This window comes from Gossypium hirsutum, chromosome D11 (genome assembly GCF_007990345.1).
Source record: "Gossypium hirsutum isolate 1008001.06 chromosome D11, Gossypium_hirsutum_v2.1, whole genome shotgun sequence".
Classification (NCBI taxonomy): domain Eukaryota; kingdom Viridiplantae; phylum Streptophyta; class Magnoliopsida; order Malvales; family Malvaceae; genus Gossypium; species Gossypium hirsutum.
This window is the reverse complement of record NC_053447.1, coordinates 26418833-26434980: the sequence shown is the minus strand read 5'-3', so window position 1 is coordinate 26434980 and position 16148 is coordinate 26418833. Positions and strand designations below refer to the sequence as shown.

At 36.4% G+C, this 16148-nt stretch overlaps 3 protein-coding genes and 1 pseudogene across 4 annotated transcripts; 1 reads left to right on the top strand and 3 right to left on the bottom strand.

Moving 5' to 3' along the window:
• The first annotated feature begins 2598 nt into the window (after nt 1-2598).
• Nucleotides 2599-5107, top strand: LOC107913332 (protein RER1A). The gene is made up of 4 exons (XM_016841887.2): nt 2599-3095; nt 3982-4162; nt 4591-4665; nt 4755-5107. Exons 1-3 carry the CDS (start codon nt 2725-2727, stop codon nt 4648-4650), a joined length of 612 nt encoding a protein of 203 aa, XP_016697376.1. The 5' UTR covers nt 2599-2724; the 3' UTR covers nt 4651-4665; nt 4755-5107.
• Nucleotides 4856-7438, bottom strand: LOC107911125 (UPF0481 protein At3g47200-like; the record flags this gene model as incomplete). The annotated part of the gene is made up of 1 exon (XM_016839011.2): nt 4856-7438. A coding segment is annotated over one exon (1650 nt), but the record flags the coding sequence as incomplete, so codon positions are not given.
• A 1315-nt stretch (nt 7439-8753) lies between these two features.
• Nucleotides 8754-10612, bottom strand: LOC107913331 (cysteine proteinase COT44). Of its 2 annotated transcripts, none has more exons than XM_016841885.2 (4): nt 9942-10612; nt 9615-9853; nt 9370-9510; nt 8754-9277 (listed from the first exon to the last, which is right to left on the bottom strand). In XM_016841885.2, exons 1-4 carry the CDS (start codon nt 10387-10389, stop codon nt 9002-9004), a joined length of 1104 nt encoding a protein of 367 aa, XP_016697374.1. In that variant the 5' UTR covers nt 10390-10612; the 3' UTR covers nt 8754-9001. The 2 variants fall into 2 exon arrangements, with proteins under 2 accessions (XP_016697374.1, XP_016697375.1); XM_016841886.2 differs by having other exon boundaries at nt 9370-9507; nt 9942-10450.
• Nucleotides 10613-12115: 1503 nt separating this feature from the next.
• LOC107913333 (probable beta-1,4-xylosyltransferase IRX14H) lies at nt 12116-15376 on the bottom strand (annotated as a pseudogene).
• Nucleotides 15377-16148: the final 772 nt, after the last annotated feature.

Genomic DNA, 16148 nt, shown 5'->3' with positions numbered 1-16148 from the left:
TGTTATAAGACATTAGAAAATCATTTGAAAATAATATACTACAAAGGTTAATTAATACCTTATGAACCCATCAATATTTAATAATATTACTTAATAAGTCGATTAGATTTAAAACAAATAATAATCATACCTCAAAAAATAAACTTTGAAACTTTTTACCAATCTAATTTTGCTCCATAAATCTAAGATTGAGGACCAAAATCAATGTTGAGATCAAATTTTCATCATCCTTGAAAAAATAGAAATAAAACAAATTAATCAAATCTATCATAATTAATTATGAATTAAAATTGATAAAAAATATCATATATAAAACATTAGTTAAAATGAATTTCTTGTAAACTTTGTATCTTGATGTCTAAACTCTTGGATGAAAAACTAGGGATAAATTTGATCATTGATTCAAAGAGACACTTCTAAGCAAGATATACTTGTATAAAAGGTTCTTGTGAAGTATAATTTTAAAACTTATAATAGTTGAGTGGTTAAAGGCAAGGAGAGTTGTAGAAGGCCACAAGTTCAAATCCTTTTAACGTAGTTTTGACCCTTCTTTACTTTTCTGGCGTTGATCAATTTTATTTTACAGTTTTGTTTTCGAGAGTGGCTTGTGGCTTGGCTTAGCTTTCAAGGGGTACAAGTAGGCCTGTTCATGGGCCAAGTCACTCGTTTACTCGAAAATGAGAGGATTTGGACAAAAATAGAATACCCAAAAATAGACTTGGGCAAAATTTAAAGCTCGTTTTTCTATATGGATTAGCCTTAGATAATATTTTGTGACTCGAGCTTGGCCTGGCTCGGCCCGAATATATTTATTATAAAAAATAATTATATTAATTATATATGTTAAATAATAGTTATATACATTTATATTTATATTAAATCATTAACCCAAAAACGATTAAATCTATTACCCAAAACCTAAAAAAAAACTTACTCAACTAAAAAACTCAACTTAAAATATAAATTTTTAAAATTTACATTTAACACAATAAAATATTTATTATATTTATTTGTGTTTTTAATATAATAAAATACTCATTATATTTATGGTAGTGCTTTTTAATATAAATGCTTTTTAATGTGTTAGAAAACATTTATTTTAGTGTTTTTAGTGCATTTAGTGTATTATATTTTTTGAAAAAAAATATTTAAAAAAAACTAATCAAAAAATCAAATATGAGTGGACCGAGTCAAGCCTGGATTTAGCTTTCTTAAATTGGGTTGGGATTAGACAAAAAAGTAAATCCATTTTTTGAGCCAATCTGGGACAAGCCCGGATTTGAAAATTTTATCTAGATACCTTGCATGGGCTCGATTCAACTCATGAGCACCTCTAGGCACGGGTTAAAACCACAAGTTGGTTTTAAGAGATTTGTTTCTTCAAAACTTTTGCTTTTTGTTTTTCAAAAATAGGGAGGCTTGTGCGGATTTAGGGGAGAGTTTTTTTTCATAAGAAAGCAGAAAATTCTTAGAAAGGAATCATGAAAAAAGAATATTGTGTTAATAACATGTTATGAAATAGAAGGAGAGAGAGAATAAAAATAAAAATAAATTAAAGAATAAAAAGAGAGTAAAAAACCAAAGATAGGACATCAAAAGAGAAAGTATTTTGTTGGAATGTTTAAAAATTCTTTTTCAAAGTTTATAGTTATAGACATTAATTTAATAATAAAATATTCATAATAATAATGAATTTTTTTATTATTTTTAAGTTACCTAATAATATTCAATGAAATAATGGTTAATTAATATTACTTTAGGGTAAACTATAAAAATAGTCACTTTTGTTTGTCTCATATTACATTTTAGTCACTTACATTATAGTTTTGTTACGAAGTGGTCACTCTACTGTTAAGCTCTGTTATCTTCCTAATGGCGGTCCTACGTGGTAGTCCAAATGGGTTTTAAAAGTTAACTTGGATGTCTTACGTAGCAGTCCAAATTAAATTTATTTAATTAAAAATCTATTTTTACCTTAGCAACTGAACATCCAAGTTGGCACTTAAAACCCATTTGGATTGCCATGTAGGACTGTCGTTAGGGAGGTAATGGAGTTTAACGGTAAAGTGGCCACTTTGTAACAAAACGATAATATAAGTGACTAAAATGTAATTTAAGACAAACAAAAATAACTATTTTTGTAGTTTATCCTATTACTTTATTATTATCATACAGTAATTAATAATATATTAAAAAAATACTATTTTAATGATATAATTTTATTTGCAAATATAGATATTTAAAAAATAAAAATTTAGGAGCAACACTCAATCCAGAACTTTTAGCAAAGTGATCTTTATCTCTAATTTCGGCCCTAAACAAAAAGCCTGCATCGTCATTTGAAGATTAATTATTAAGCTTAAATACAAAATTCTTCTTTAACCTTTAGTTCTTCTAGTGATATTTTAGTCTCACTTTATTCTAAATGTGATTAGTGGCACAAAACTTTTGACACTTTTGAAAAAATAAGTACTTAAGTAGAAAGTATAGTATAGTTGAGGGCTAACATTGTAATTATGCCAATTTTATTTTACTCGACTCAAGCCACGTGCTTCAGCACGAGCCGTAATTCAGAGGTTAAGCTATGGCTCCTAAAAGATTTGTAGTTTGTTAGAGGACACTCTTGTTTCAGGGGAAAAAAACTGAAAGGAACAAACTTGTTTCGGCGAAAAGGAAAACGAAGAGGCTTTGTATTTATTTCTTTATTGTTAGTTAGGCCCCCCGATGGAGACCGGACCAACCGGCGGTGGCCTAGGTGGTGACGATCTATCCCAATCGTATCCTGCGACCGCTATATCGCGGTGGAGCTTCGAGGTGTCGCGGCGGTACCAGCACGTTCTGGACAAGACTGTCCCGCACATTCTGTACCGTTGGATAGCATGTCTGGTGCTGGTGCTGATCTACGCCGTACGCGTCTACTTTGTGCAGGGTTTCTACATCATCACCTACGGCCTCGGCATCTACTTGCTGAATCTCCTGATGGGGTTCCTTTCTCCTCAAGTGGACCCCGAGATGCAGGATGGCCCCTCGCTCCCCACCCGCGGATCCGATGAGTTTCGCCCTTTCGTTCGCCGACTCCCCGAGTTCAAATTCTGGTTCGCCATCTCACTCTTCATTATTGTCGGTTATGATTTGATCGATGATTAAGTTTACAAATAATTCAAATTTAGTTTCATTCTCTTGAATTTTCTATCATGAGAAACAGATTAACTTATTCTGCGATTAAGAAACTTGCTAGATCGAAGGTCTGTTTTTGCTTCTTCTTTTTTTTCCTTTTCCTTGTACTGTTCCAAAATTTAGCATAGTTTATTCAGTATTGACTCGAACCCGGCATGGTTAATTTGTTAGGGGAATTTGATAAAGTAAGCTTTTCTTGCATGAAATTCATTATGCCTGAGCGTTGTGGGGGAAGAATTTAATATTGAAGTATATTGAACAAGGCTGGTAAACACAAATGATTAGAAATTTCTACTGTCGTTTACATTTTCAAAGGAAAAAGAGGAATCTGGAATAGATGAAATGAGAACAAAAATACAATTCAGTTGCTTCCCCTGGGGAAGGGTATGAGATTCGCCAGCGGCACATTTCAGGGTCTATTCCTTTCCTTCCATCATGTTAATGGGTACATGACAACTGGAGCCTCTTATGCCGATATAGGCTTGAGGCTTGATCACACATTCTCCATTGTCTTTTGGATGGGTTGATTGCATAGAAACTTTTACCATAAAGTGTTCACTTTTAGGGAAAATCTATACCATACTATAAAACTAATGCTGTAATTCAGTTTTCTATTTTAATTCATTGACGTTGAGGTCTCCTAATACTACATATGCACTATATAAATATTTTTTATTTGAGCTGAAACAGAGAAGTTTGTCCTTTATCTTCCACATTATTCCCTGCTTCCTCATTCTTTGTCTATGATGTTGTTGTCTTCCATGCTATGGTTCTCGTCTCTTACATGCTCTTTTGTGTGTGAAGGTACTCTATTACAAAGGCCTTCTGCATTGCTTTTGTGATGACGTTCTTCAGTGTGTTTGATGTGCCTGTCTTTTGGCCTATACTCCTTTTCTACTGGCTAATGTTATTCATTCTAACCATGAAGAGACAGATATTGCACATGATCAAATACAAATATGTTCCTTTCTCTTTTGGTAAACAGGTATATCTAGATCCGTATTTCCTTTGTGAAAGGCAAACACGATATTCTTTATCATATTTTTTCTTATGCTGTGGTTGATAGGAAGGAAATGGAATGGAATGGAAAGCTACTTTCTTTTAATCCTTTCCGTTGTTTTGTAGGAGGAAAGGAAAACAAGAGGATTTGCACCTTTCCCTTTCCCTTTCCTCCAAATCCACTCCTTCTAAATGTGGGAGGAAACAACTCTTTCAACTGAAGTTGACAATTTTATTTAACTTTACCCTTAACATCTTGCTTTCACTATTTTCTATATTCATACCAAACATAATGAAAGAAAACTAACTTTCCTCCCTTTCCTCACTCATTATCCTATCTCCATTTTTCTTCCAGTTAGTATAAACTTTGTGCTTGACCATGGTAAATAAATGTTGTCCTTTGTTATTTGTTAGCGATATGATGGCAAGAAGGCGCCTTCAACAGAAAGTGTGAACCTTCTTCCTAGGGATTAAAATTAAATTCGTCAGGTATATATTGCATGCTACAGTTGTATATATATGCTGGTTGTGTAATTTTTCTTCCTCGCTTTCCCCTAAATTCATTTTTATTTTGACAGCTGAATTCCCACAGGATTTGCTGGTAGTACAAGTTGTCCAAAAGGATCATCAATCCACATTACATATTTGTTAATTTTCTCCAGATTTTGACTGGGTTAGCTTTCAGATGTATTGGAGAAGTTTAGCTTAGAGAAACCAAAGTTATTATGGAAGAGACATGCAACATTTGTTGTCGCCTGTACCCTTCATCCAATGACATGCATTTTACAGAAGATGAAACCAATCAAGCAGTGTAGTTGGATTATATCAAATTTGCTTTTAAATTATACTTTTGAAGTTGAAATACCCTTTTGTTCCTGGGGATCAATGCTGTTTAGTTTTTACCTCAATCAAGCTCCTTCAAATTATTTCATTATGGATATTCTATTATTCTTCTGCTTAAAGGCATCCCCTTTTGCCTTGTTATTAATCAAAACTAATGCTTTACAAAAAATTGGGTTCCTGAGATTGAGATTGATGCTTCAGGAAATGGATAGCTTCGGCTGTGTCTGATCCTAAGCCTCAGAACTGCCTTCGAAACTTAGATTTATCTCAGTTTATTTCATGTAATCATTATTTAAAAATAACATCAAACACTAGTGCTATAATCCGAACATCTGCAAATTTGTCATGCAGGGCATGATGAATCTTATAACATCTTTTGTCAAACAGGCACTTCTAATGACACAAACCCTATTTATCTGGTTAGAAAGAACAACATAATCAGCTATTTGGGGTTTCAGGTGCATCACCTAAGGCATATTTGCCGATTCTGATATCAAAATTCCATCTCAAAAAAAAAAAGAAAAAGATGCAAATTATTGAAGATGGATAAACTTCAATGGCTGATACTAGACAATCAAACCAACAATGGTATTGTCGCTGCATCCTTTTGTATTGAGTATTTGCTAATACAAAGACATACTGTGAACCATCATATTTTGCCTAAAGAATAAGGTTGCTTCGCCTAATGATTGAAGAAATGAATAGAAATCTTTGATGTATTGCAATCTCTTCAAAATAGTAGAGGGATTATAAGAGGACCTTACTGTATTCAAGAACTTGGCCTGTAATATCCATAAACGCCATAAAAGGTCTGAGCAAAAGTAAGCACCAGCAATATACAAGCGGCAAAGAATGAGACGATGGCCCAAGGATTGTTGAAGTATCTGTGTTTCAAGGCTGCACGCCAAGCATTCCACTTATGGTTGTAGTATCTGTTCACATCTTCAGACAATTGGGAAAGATAACTGTCATTGATATCGAAAACAACCTCTTGACAGAGACGGTTGAAAAGGTCGGCGACTTCTGCATCACTGCCGAGCCAATGCTCGATAATGCCAAAGTAATGGAGGTATGCCACATCTTCATGTGAGTTGATCAAGTTGTCCATGAATATCACATAGGAAGTAATATCATTGCTGCAATCAATACGGCATTGCTCAAATGCTATCAGATTGAGGAAGAGGGATTTGGTTCCATCATGAATCAAGAGACGAGGAATGCGAAGAATCCCGTTCTTGAACTTAATGTCCCAGAAGCGATCGGTCTTCCTCTTTCTGAATTTAATACCAGCCTCTCTGAGCTCTGACACACAATGGATTAGCTGTTGTCTTCGCTTATCGGCAACGCGGATGGCATTCGATCTTTTCTTAAGCCAGTTTCGAGGTACGGGTTTGGGGCCAGAGCTTAAGAGACTTCTTCTGAAAACATCAAGGCAATGAAGGCCACCAAGATCGGAAAAAGGGTCGAAAGTGTCTGTATGCCTCATAGAGGATCCCAATCTGTTCATGTCACTCTTTGTTAATGGCTCATCCGTTGGCATTAAAGGGTCAAAGAATCTGATCGCCAATTTCGCAACCTTTCCCTTTTGGTCAGGCTCACCAAGTTGAATCCCCAGTAGCCTATCAAGCACGAAGAGTGGAAGCTGGTTCTCCAACATTATCATATCTCTATGAATAGCATGCATCGAGCCACGCATTGCAAAAACAGGATCATTTCTGGCATATCCAAGACGTTGGAATCCTACGGCAGCGCCTTGAAAAAGCTCGAGCACGAAGCAGCCATCGAGAACCAACATTTCGACGAACTCATTGCTGCTAAGAGTGATGGTTCCTTCATAACAGGCTCGAGCCCTTTCTTCAAGTTCCTTCATGGAATCAAGGAAAACTTGTATTTCCTGATTTGTACGCTTCAAGACACGGTGAAGGGAGCGCCACTTGTGCTGATCCATTTGGCGTAGGCGTTTCTTGCCATGATGGTAAGGTCCTAAGGAAACAAATTGAGGGACATAAGATTTGATATCACCTTCTCTTAGATAGTGGGGAACTCTATAGATGCTCAGCCTTTCCCATGAACCAGCTGCGTCATCTTGGCGAGCCTGCTCCAACTTTTCTTTGATTGATATGATCCACTCAGACTCGGGCGGAGTGTCGGCCTCTTGGCAATTCTCATCACCTGCATTGATTGGGACCTGCAAGCAATCAGATGGTTGATGCTGTTGTTGTTTCTGCAAATGATGTTTATGGACTTGAGCCAAGTCAAGGGATTTGTTGGTGCCTGTAGATAATCTAGGGAGTCCAGATTCCACAGTTTCCCTGAGTTTGAGTGTGATTAGGTACCAACTCAGGAGCTCTTTGTTGAAGACAGCTACCGTGTTAATTGGTAAACAAAGCAAATCTGGAAATGATTTGAGAGTTGTAATTCACAGAAGAAAATAAATTTGACTCATAAAATACACACAGCAGTTGACGTATAAATGTTTATTTAATGCTTTGAGGTGATGTGAACCAATATGGGGTAACCCAGTCTCACAAGAACCCCCGTGGCCCTTGGATTAAAATAATAGTTTCCTGATGGGTTTTTTAGGCTCAACTTTTATAACCTTCATTTCTTGTCCTAAAATATTCAACAGGCATTTTGTTGGTTAAATTGAATATACAAAGTTTATAAGTTTTTTTTTTGGTCAGCCACTGACTTGGAAAGCGTGCAGCAGCGGGTAACCTGCCTGCCAGTTTATGATATTCCTAAACGAAATTAGTAATAGAAAAGGGTAATGACAGTGTTGCGTAAGCACATGGATGAAATGAGTGTGGTTGGTATCGGTTCAACTCATGTAATGACTCCATTCATACTAGAAGGTGGGACATGAGCAACTTCAAGCTTTTATATAAACCTTGCCTTTCTTAACTAATTTTAGATACAGATTCTCCAACTGCTCATAACAAATTTAACTATTAATTCAGTCACTTAAAAAAATTTATCTATAAAAGAAGACAACACTTAACAAAGTAACTAAAAAGAAAAAACAAATGGTTAGAATTTGGGTTTATCTTCGAAAATTAGGTTTGGATAAGTTTTTGAATTTTTCATCATTAGAGGTTTTTTTGTGAAGAATAAAAAGAATTGAATTTGTTTATATTTTTTAAAGAAAATAATACTTTTTTAGCTAAAAATAGTGAAGTGTCATAAAATGATTGGCATTTTTTAATAGTCGAGACAATTTTTAATAATAAAGTATAGTTTAAATACCTTTTCTGTCTATATTGAGTTCCATTATCTTATTATTTAATTGAATTTTATTATGCAATTTTAATTTAATTAAAATAATTTAGGGAAAAATCTATTAAATTTTTTATATTTTATTTTAATAGTTATTAGCAATAATAAGTTAATTGATATAGTATTAAAATTAATAAAAAAATGTTATTTTATAAAGAGATAAACTTATTTTTCTTTTAAATATAATTTAATTTTCAAGTCTTTATTCATTAAATAAAAAAGTGAAGTTAATTTATTAAAATAATTTTTTGGTACAACTTTCGTGTGCAATTCCTGAAATGTGTATATTATTAAAGTTGAGTAACAAATTTATCAAAAAAATCAATCTTTTAGGTTGAATGACAAGTTTTAATATTGAATTATTAACACGAAAAAACATGTGAATTAGCAGAGGTTTCTAAGAACTTGAATGGTGCAACTGCCATAACTATAACATAATGAGTCAAAGACAGAGTTGGTAGTCCAAGTCCAGGATGGCAACTTGGGGATTTGAGGCCCAAATTCATGCCAAATCTAGATTAAACTTTGAATTCATCACAACAATACCAGCTTTCCAGTCTGCTGTTTTGACTAATGAAAATATATGTACAAACAATCATAAATTAACTTCAAACAAACAAGGAAATAGAGAGTGTCTTCATTTTTAACTCATGGCACACCTCTTCTCCCATGGCCCAAAACAGCAGCTGGCACACATCTTTAACTCTCAGGCACTGCTAATTTTCTCAGTGTCTTCATTAGTCCAGTAAGGTTTGATGGTGTTTGCCCCATTCTTAACAGGATAGGAAGCCTCCATCGCAATGCCACACTTGCCAGCACAGTCATCAACGTTACGCTCCATCCTTATGTATCCATCTTCACCCCAACCGCTGCCCCATGAGTTCCTCACTGTCCAATATTCATGACCGTTCTCATCCGTGCCATATCCGATGACAATCACGCCGTGGTCTAATGCTGACCCGCATTCACCGCTGAAAACTCCCTAAACATTTGACAACTGAGTTATAAACAGGATTTAAATTCGAATCAAATTATGGGATGACTTGAAGGAGAAGCAGATCAGGTCAAGCTTACCGATTCGTAGAGTTGGAAAGCTCTGCCACTAGCTTCAATGGCGACACTCACAGGTTGATGTGATACAGCCTTCTTCAATGCCTTCTCATCATATTGAACAACATCCTCGTACCCATCAATGCTGACAACCTTAGCATTCTTCTGTTACAAATCCCAAAGAGAAAAAACAGAGCGTCAATCTCCAACCGCCGAAAACAAATAAACTACAAGATATAGTGTCTTAGAATTAAGCTTTCGAAACTGACCCTCGTTGGATCGCATTGGTTATTATCAGCACCAAGGTAAGGATAGTCTTGTTCAGAGTCAATGCCACCGTTGTCAATAATGAATTGGAAGGCATAGTCCATTAGGCCTCCATCGCAACCAGCGTCGTAGGATCGGTCACAATCTACTAGCTCTTGCTCTGACAAAGAGATTAGTTCGCCGGTGGCGATTTTATTTATGCCTTCAACAGCTGCAATCGTTGAAAATGCCCAGCAACTTCCTGGTCAAGTGAAGGATACAGAGCGGGTAAGCTTGATATTTAAAAAGAAATTAATTTGAAGTTGAAATGAAAAAAGAAAACAGCTTACCGCAACGCCCTTGATCCTTCACTGGAGTAACGGCTCCATGATCTCTCCAGTCAACAGATTCGGGAAAACTGTCGCCGGCGCGGGAAGCATAGCGTTGGCTGGGGTTTTTGGACTTCGTTACTCGACGTTTAGGGTCACTCTTGGTACCCAAAAACATGGAACGGTACTCCTGGTTAGTTAAATCAGCGAACTTGTTCAACCCAAGTTTGTATGTGGTGTTTTTGGAGTTATGTTGGTCGATGAATTTCAAGTTATCCTTAAAGTTATCGAACCGGTTCTCTTCCTCCCCTATACCGTTGTATTGTTTGCCGTGTTTAACGAGCCAAGCTTGGTACAAGCTCATCACTTCATCATCGCTCCTCCAGTGATTTTGGCTGAAGCTGGTTGCCGATGATAAGGTGAAGAAGAGGAAAAAGAGGGTGGAAATGGGTGTTACTGTGGTTGTCATGGGAGAAATGACAAGGGTTGGTATGGTTATTGGAGGGAGTGGTTTGGTGAAGAGAAAGGAGAGAGGTACAGGGTTTATATAGACAAATGGAAATGGTAAATGTTAAAAGCATGACGGTGCAATAATTAAATAAATGTTTGGGGGTCTAATTGGGGGGCCGAACCGAACTCATGCTTAGATATGGGAGTAGAAGGGTGAAGACACTTCTGACATGCTGATGCAATTGCCACTCACTACATCTATCTCTCTGCATTATAAATTACACTAATACGATTTTAGGTCCAATTATACTTCAATTTTGTTGCTGACTTCATGACCTATATGACAACTAATGCAGATCCATGCTTAAACCTTCAATCCGCATTTGGAATTAGACCTTTGAAATTTTACCTAAAGTCCATTCAATTTTAAATAGAATAAGTATTAAATCGAAATCTTGGAATTATTTAGCATTCATAGAGTAGAGGGACTGAAGGCAGAATTGAACCTAAGATTTAATATCACTAAAGTAATAGAAAGATCAAAAGGCCAGCCGAGTCTATTGGAACTTGGATGAAGCAGGGCGGCACCAAAGGTAAATTATCGCCCCTATAGCTAAGCTGTTAAATCTTAAATTACCTTTGTCTCTAAATTTAAATTAGTAGATTTTATTATTATGGATTAATTTTAAACGAAATCTACTCAAAATCAAATTTCGTCATGCCATTTCTTTTAATTATTTTATTTTTTAAATTCATCATAGATCTTTTTCAATGCTAAAAAAATATGGAATCCACAAAATTCCATTTCTTTTATATAAAAAATTTCTGGAGAGTGTTAATTGTGTTTTTCTGATTGCATGTTAGGAAGAGAGTATTGCAAGTTGCAAAATACAGGATATGCTCCATTATAGTAGTTTGGTAGCGGTTGATCATAAGGCTGCACTTGGGTAACATGCTTTATTGTTCCTTTTTCTCAGCTTATGAAATTCAGTGCAACCCCTTTGAAATATCCCAACTTGCTCTTTTTTGTATATAAATTATCTGAATATAGATATCGCCACTCACTCCATGTGAGCATCCCGAGAGAATCATTTACTCACTGTGAAATTTCTTTTCTTTTGGTTTCAGGATATAATCTACAAATTACCTTTCCAAGCCGCAATCTATCTTGTCTCATACATTCATTTCCTAAAGGGACGGGAAATTTCGACTCATGGGATTTCACTCTAATTGGCATTGGCATATTTGGTGAAGGTACATTTAAGAGATATTTTAGGTTATCGAGTTATGGGCTTTCAAGCTGCGCATTTAATACGGGAATCGACAAAACTCTGGTAGGTTCAGAGCAAAACTAACGGCCAATACCATACCAAAAAAACAGCCAACGAACCTCACTCCGCCTACCCTCTTAGGTAGAATTAACAACGAACAAAAACTGAACCTTCCCGCTAACTTTCTTCACCACATCTCTTTTGTCTTTACGTAGCAACCGCCAACTACCGAAGCATCAGCTTGAAAACACTGCCTCACCCGCTCCCAGTTTTTACCCCTTTTTGCTGCATTTCCAATCTATTCAGTCCTTCCAGAAACAGACACATGTTAAAAAATTATCGACTGAACTTGAACGCTTAAAGACTGAATCGTAATTTAGAAAATGTACTTTTCTTTTGTTATTCCCTGGTTTACCAGAGTTATAGAAATGAAATGGAAATTTTTATTGTTTTTGACGTAAGACAGGTCTATAATTCCTACTAAAAGATTTTATGTATAAATTTGTAACCCAAAAGCATTTCAGTATACAAGCATCTCGCAAGGGCAGAGAGAAAGGCTTAGCTGACATTCCTCCTCAATGAAGCACAATATTGATCACCCCCAACAAACTAAAGACCCAAAAAACCATAAAAGTAAAAAGAATAGAAAGAAATTTTAAAAAATGTTTGAAACCCTGGACAAACTCGAACTGAATTGCACGTAAAAACTGGATTGTTGTGAGAGGTGCTTCTCCATATTTACTGGTAACACCATCTACATTTGCCCCCTATTTGGTCCAATCTCATGGTGCAGCAGTTCCATAGGTGGTGGGGTAAAGATTTTAGTTTTGTTCAGAATGCCTTGTCGAAACCTGTGTGTCAGTTTTTGGTTCATGCTTTCTTTTACTTCGATGTTTTGATCTGGATGTCCTCTTTGTGCTATGCTTCACTATTGGATCTTGAATGCCCATTGCTGGTTTTTCATTAGCAGGGAGTTCCGGGGAGCATCTGGCCATGGAGTGCGTTTTGATGGGACCGTGATCTCCAGAGGTGGGTCAATTATCCATCTGCATGATGTACAAAGTAATGACCAGATGGGCAATGGCATTTGAGGAGACCAAGCCAGAGATTGATTTCCATCGTCAAACAACACGGGTTTTTAAAAAAGGCAAAAACCAATTAAGAATGCAGTAACATAAAGAGTTTAGAGAACCCAAAATGGAGAGGAAACAATTTCAGGACATCAGAAATGAAAAATAAAAAATTGGAGTAGCTAATATTCACACTTCGATGCATCTTAACTCAAAAAGTCTCAAACTAACAACTAAATCAGCGGGAGTACATTGTGCATATTTTCAAGAAAAACCAAGGAATAATCATCCCTTGGTAAGCAAGTATAACAAATGCAGCAAATGTATAAGTGGTTAACAATATGATACAAGGCATTTAAAAATTCCAGCAAAAACTAACCACCAGTTGAAGATGCCTAAGTTTGAGAGAAATCATAAGATATTTCATCTATGAATCCATAAGAGGAAAAACCACAGTAACTCCATAATTATTTACAAAAGCTATTAACCCATATGGTAAAACAAAAAATCACAATCATCACACCTTAAAGGTCCATGAAAAGGCATATTTTTGTAATGAAGAAAATTTCAGCACAAGATTTGAAAGAAAGGGCGTTTAATTTAGCACTTGCCAATGCCATTCTGTATATAAGAAAGGGTGTTTGATTATATTTATCCAACCTTTTCCTGTACAATATTTTCAAATCATTTGACAAGAACAACACAAATATGGCACGGTTATAAGCTAGCCCTTACTAATATTAATCATTCTGAATGTATTGTTATCATCATTGACTACCCATTGAAACCATTAGGCAGCAGAACACTAAAATGTAACGAGAGTAGGATACGAGATTTACCTGGGAGGAAATTCGCTATCAGCACGAGCTTCAACTCGAAGCCACCAGAGCAAAACCTGACGACCGCAGTTTCCAAGTGGCTCCACCACCGAAGGGTCATTAACCAAACCCAGGGGACTCTCAATATCACCATTCAACATATCAATATCCTTAATCCATTTCGGCTTATCACTGCTATCTTTCCAAAGCAACCTAGTATTCAAAACAAACCCTGACCACTCCAACTTCCTGGGCAGCACAATTGCCCGATCATCGATATAAACCGCACTTTTCCCAGCAAATGGCAATGTATTAAAAGTATGCCATCCTGCCAACATATCGGAGGCGTTACAAGCAGGGCCTTGAACAGGCATTCTAGGATTCTCCTCTTCATCCTTTTTCCGATCCGCCATCTCATCAGTCTTAACCGAATGAGTAAGTATTCCAACTGAAACAGCCCCGAACCATTTCACATTTTGGATCTCATCAAAAAGTTCCATACTATGCATATTGCTATCATCGGCAAACATAACAATTCCATCCAATTTCTTCTCTCTAATAATTCTGTCCCAAAGCATCACGAAAACTTAATCAAATCTATAGTTCTAACAACCTAATCCCAAAACGTATGGATTTTAATGATTTTCACAATTGAATTAGATTTAAAATTAAATAAACAACTACCTTAGAGCACGAAGACGCATCTTGGACTCTAATTTATGTCGTTCTTCCCAGGAATTCGGCATCCGTTGATTGAATCCGACGTGGATAGTTTTCAAACCCGATTTCGCAATAAGCGACGCCGTTTCGTTGCTGACGCCACCAGCTTCCACCACGATCCAAACCAGATCGTAGGGAACCAGCATTAGCGAGTGCATCACACCGGTCAAATGCAGCGCTTGGAAAGTGCGTACATACGTCGGAGTGACCACGATAACCGTCCTGGGATTCTTGACGCCGAATTGTGACCTCTGCTCCTTTTGAACTATTTCTATGATCCGGTGCGCCTTCATGACCTCAACCGGGTCCGGATGCGGCCACGGCCTGATCCGGATCCCGTGGCGCCCCACGACGACCCTCGAATTGGTGACCGTCTTGTTAAGCAAAGGCAAGTCAAGGTTGGCGACGGGGTTGTTGGAGAGAACGGAGTGGACATCGAGGGTTTTGACGAGCTCGGCAGTGGATCGGAACGGCGACGTATAGAAGTTAGTAGAAGAAGTGGAGAACAAAAAGAAGAAGACCAAGCGAGAAAAGCGGTAGCCGAGGAGCAAGCTGATTAAACAACAAAGACCATGGAAGACAAGCCAGAAAATGGCGGCAGGGGATTTAATGGCACTGTCGGAAGACGAATCCAATGGCCCAGATGATCTGAAGCTGTTGGTTCGACGGCTGATGTAGCTCTGGTGCAACGCAGAAAGCTTCATCCTCTTCGAAATCTGTCGTCTCCGAAGCTCCTGCAACAGAGAGAAGAGGAGGAAGAAGAAAACAATGGAAATATAACAGGAATTATGATTATGTTTTCAAATATTTGGGTAGGTCGATTGGGTGGGGGCTTAGGAAATCGATTACTTTGGAATTACGGTTGAATTGATTCAGGGTTACTGTCAGATTGCTGCTCTTGGGTTTGTGGCATGCCCATCTTCTAATTCTTTTTGTTTGGGACATAAGCGCGTGGTTTAGGGGAATTTAGACACATTTCGTAAAAAGGAAATCAAATGGAGGGTTTTAATTTGGGAAGAAATAAATTTCTTTTCCTAAATTTGCTGAAACAAGAATTAGTTTAGGAAAATGAGTACCGATTTAATGTAATTTTAATAAGAGAGAATAGGGTAGAGTACGAAGGAGAGAATGGGGTGGGTGGGTGGGTGGGTGATTGGTTGTGATGATCAGGACCCCCGTCAACTGCTCGCTTCAAATTTTTAAGTTTTATTACTTTATTTTATAAATCTAAATGAAGATGATTCCAAATCATTTACTTTCCTCTTACAAACACACTTCAAATTAACTTTGTTGTTCTGTCTATACACTTATATTAAGGGAACAAAAGCTGAAATAAAACTTAACAACCACACTCCTAATCTTAGTAAAACATGTTTTAAATCATGTTTTCTATCTTTGACAATCATACTTTCTTTTAGTTTTTAAACAATATACAAAGTTGGGAATTAAGTAAAATATTATGCAACAATTATAATAATGGTTCATGATATATATAAAACATGCTGACACTTAAATAATAAACACATTCAATAATATTGATTAAAATGTAATTGTTAAACTTTTTACTTCGAAATAATGGATGTCTAGAAAAAAAACAACTCTAAGAGTGACCGTTGCAGAAAACATAAATAACTTCCAAAAAAATTTAAAAATAATTTTCAATCATTCTCTAGTTCTTTTATTCTTTGAATATGGGATTTTTTACTCCAATAATCCAAAAAATTAAATTAATAACTTAAATGGTATGGCCATAACCTTATTTACTAAAATGGGACGTTTTGAACGGTAATTAGGGGTGGTGCTTGACAAGGTGGCGACACCACTCTTTTTTGCCCACCATCATCAAGCTATCATTAAGCCATAATAGGGATGAAAAAAATTAATACTTTATTGTCACGC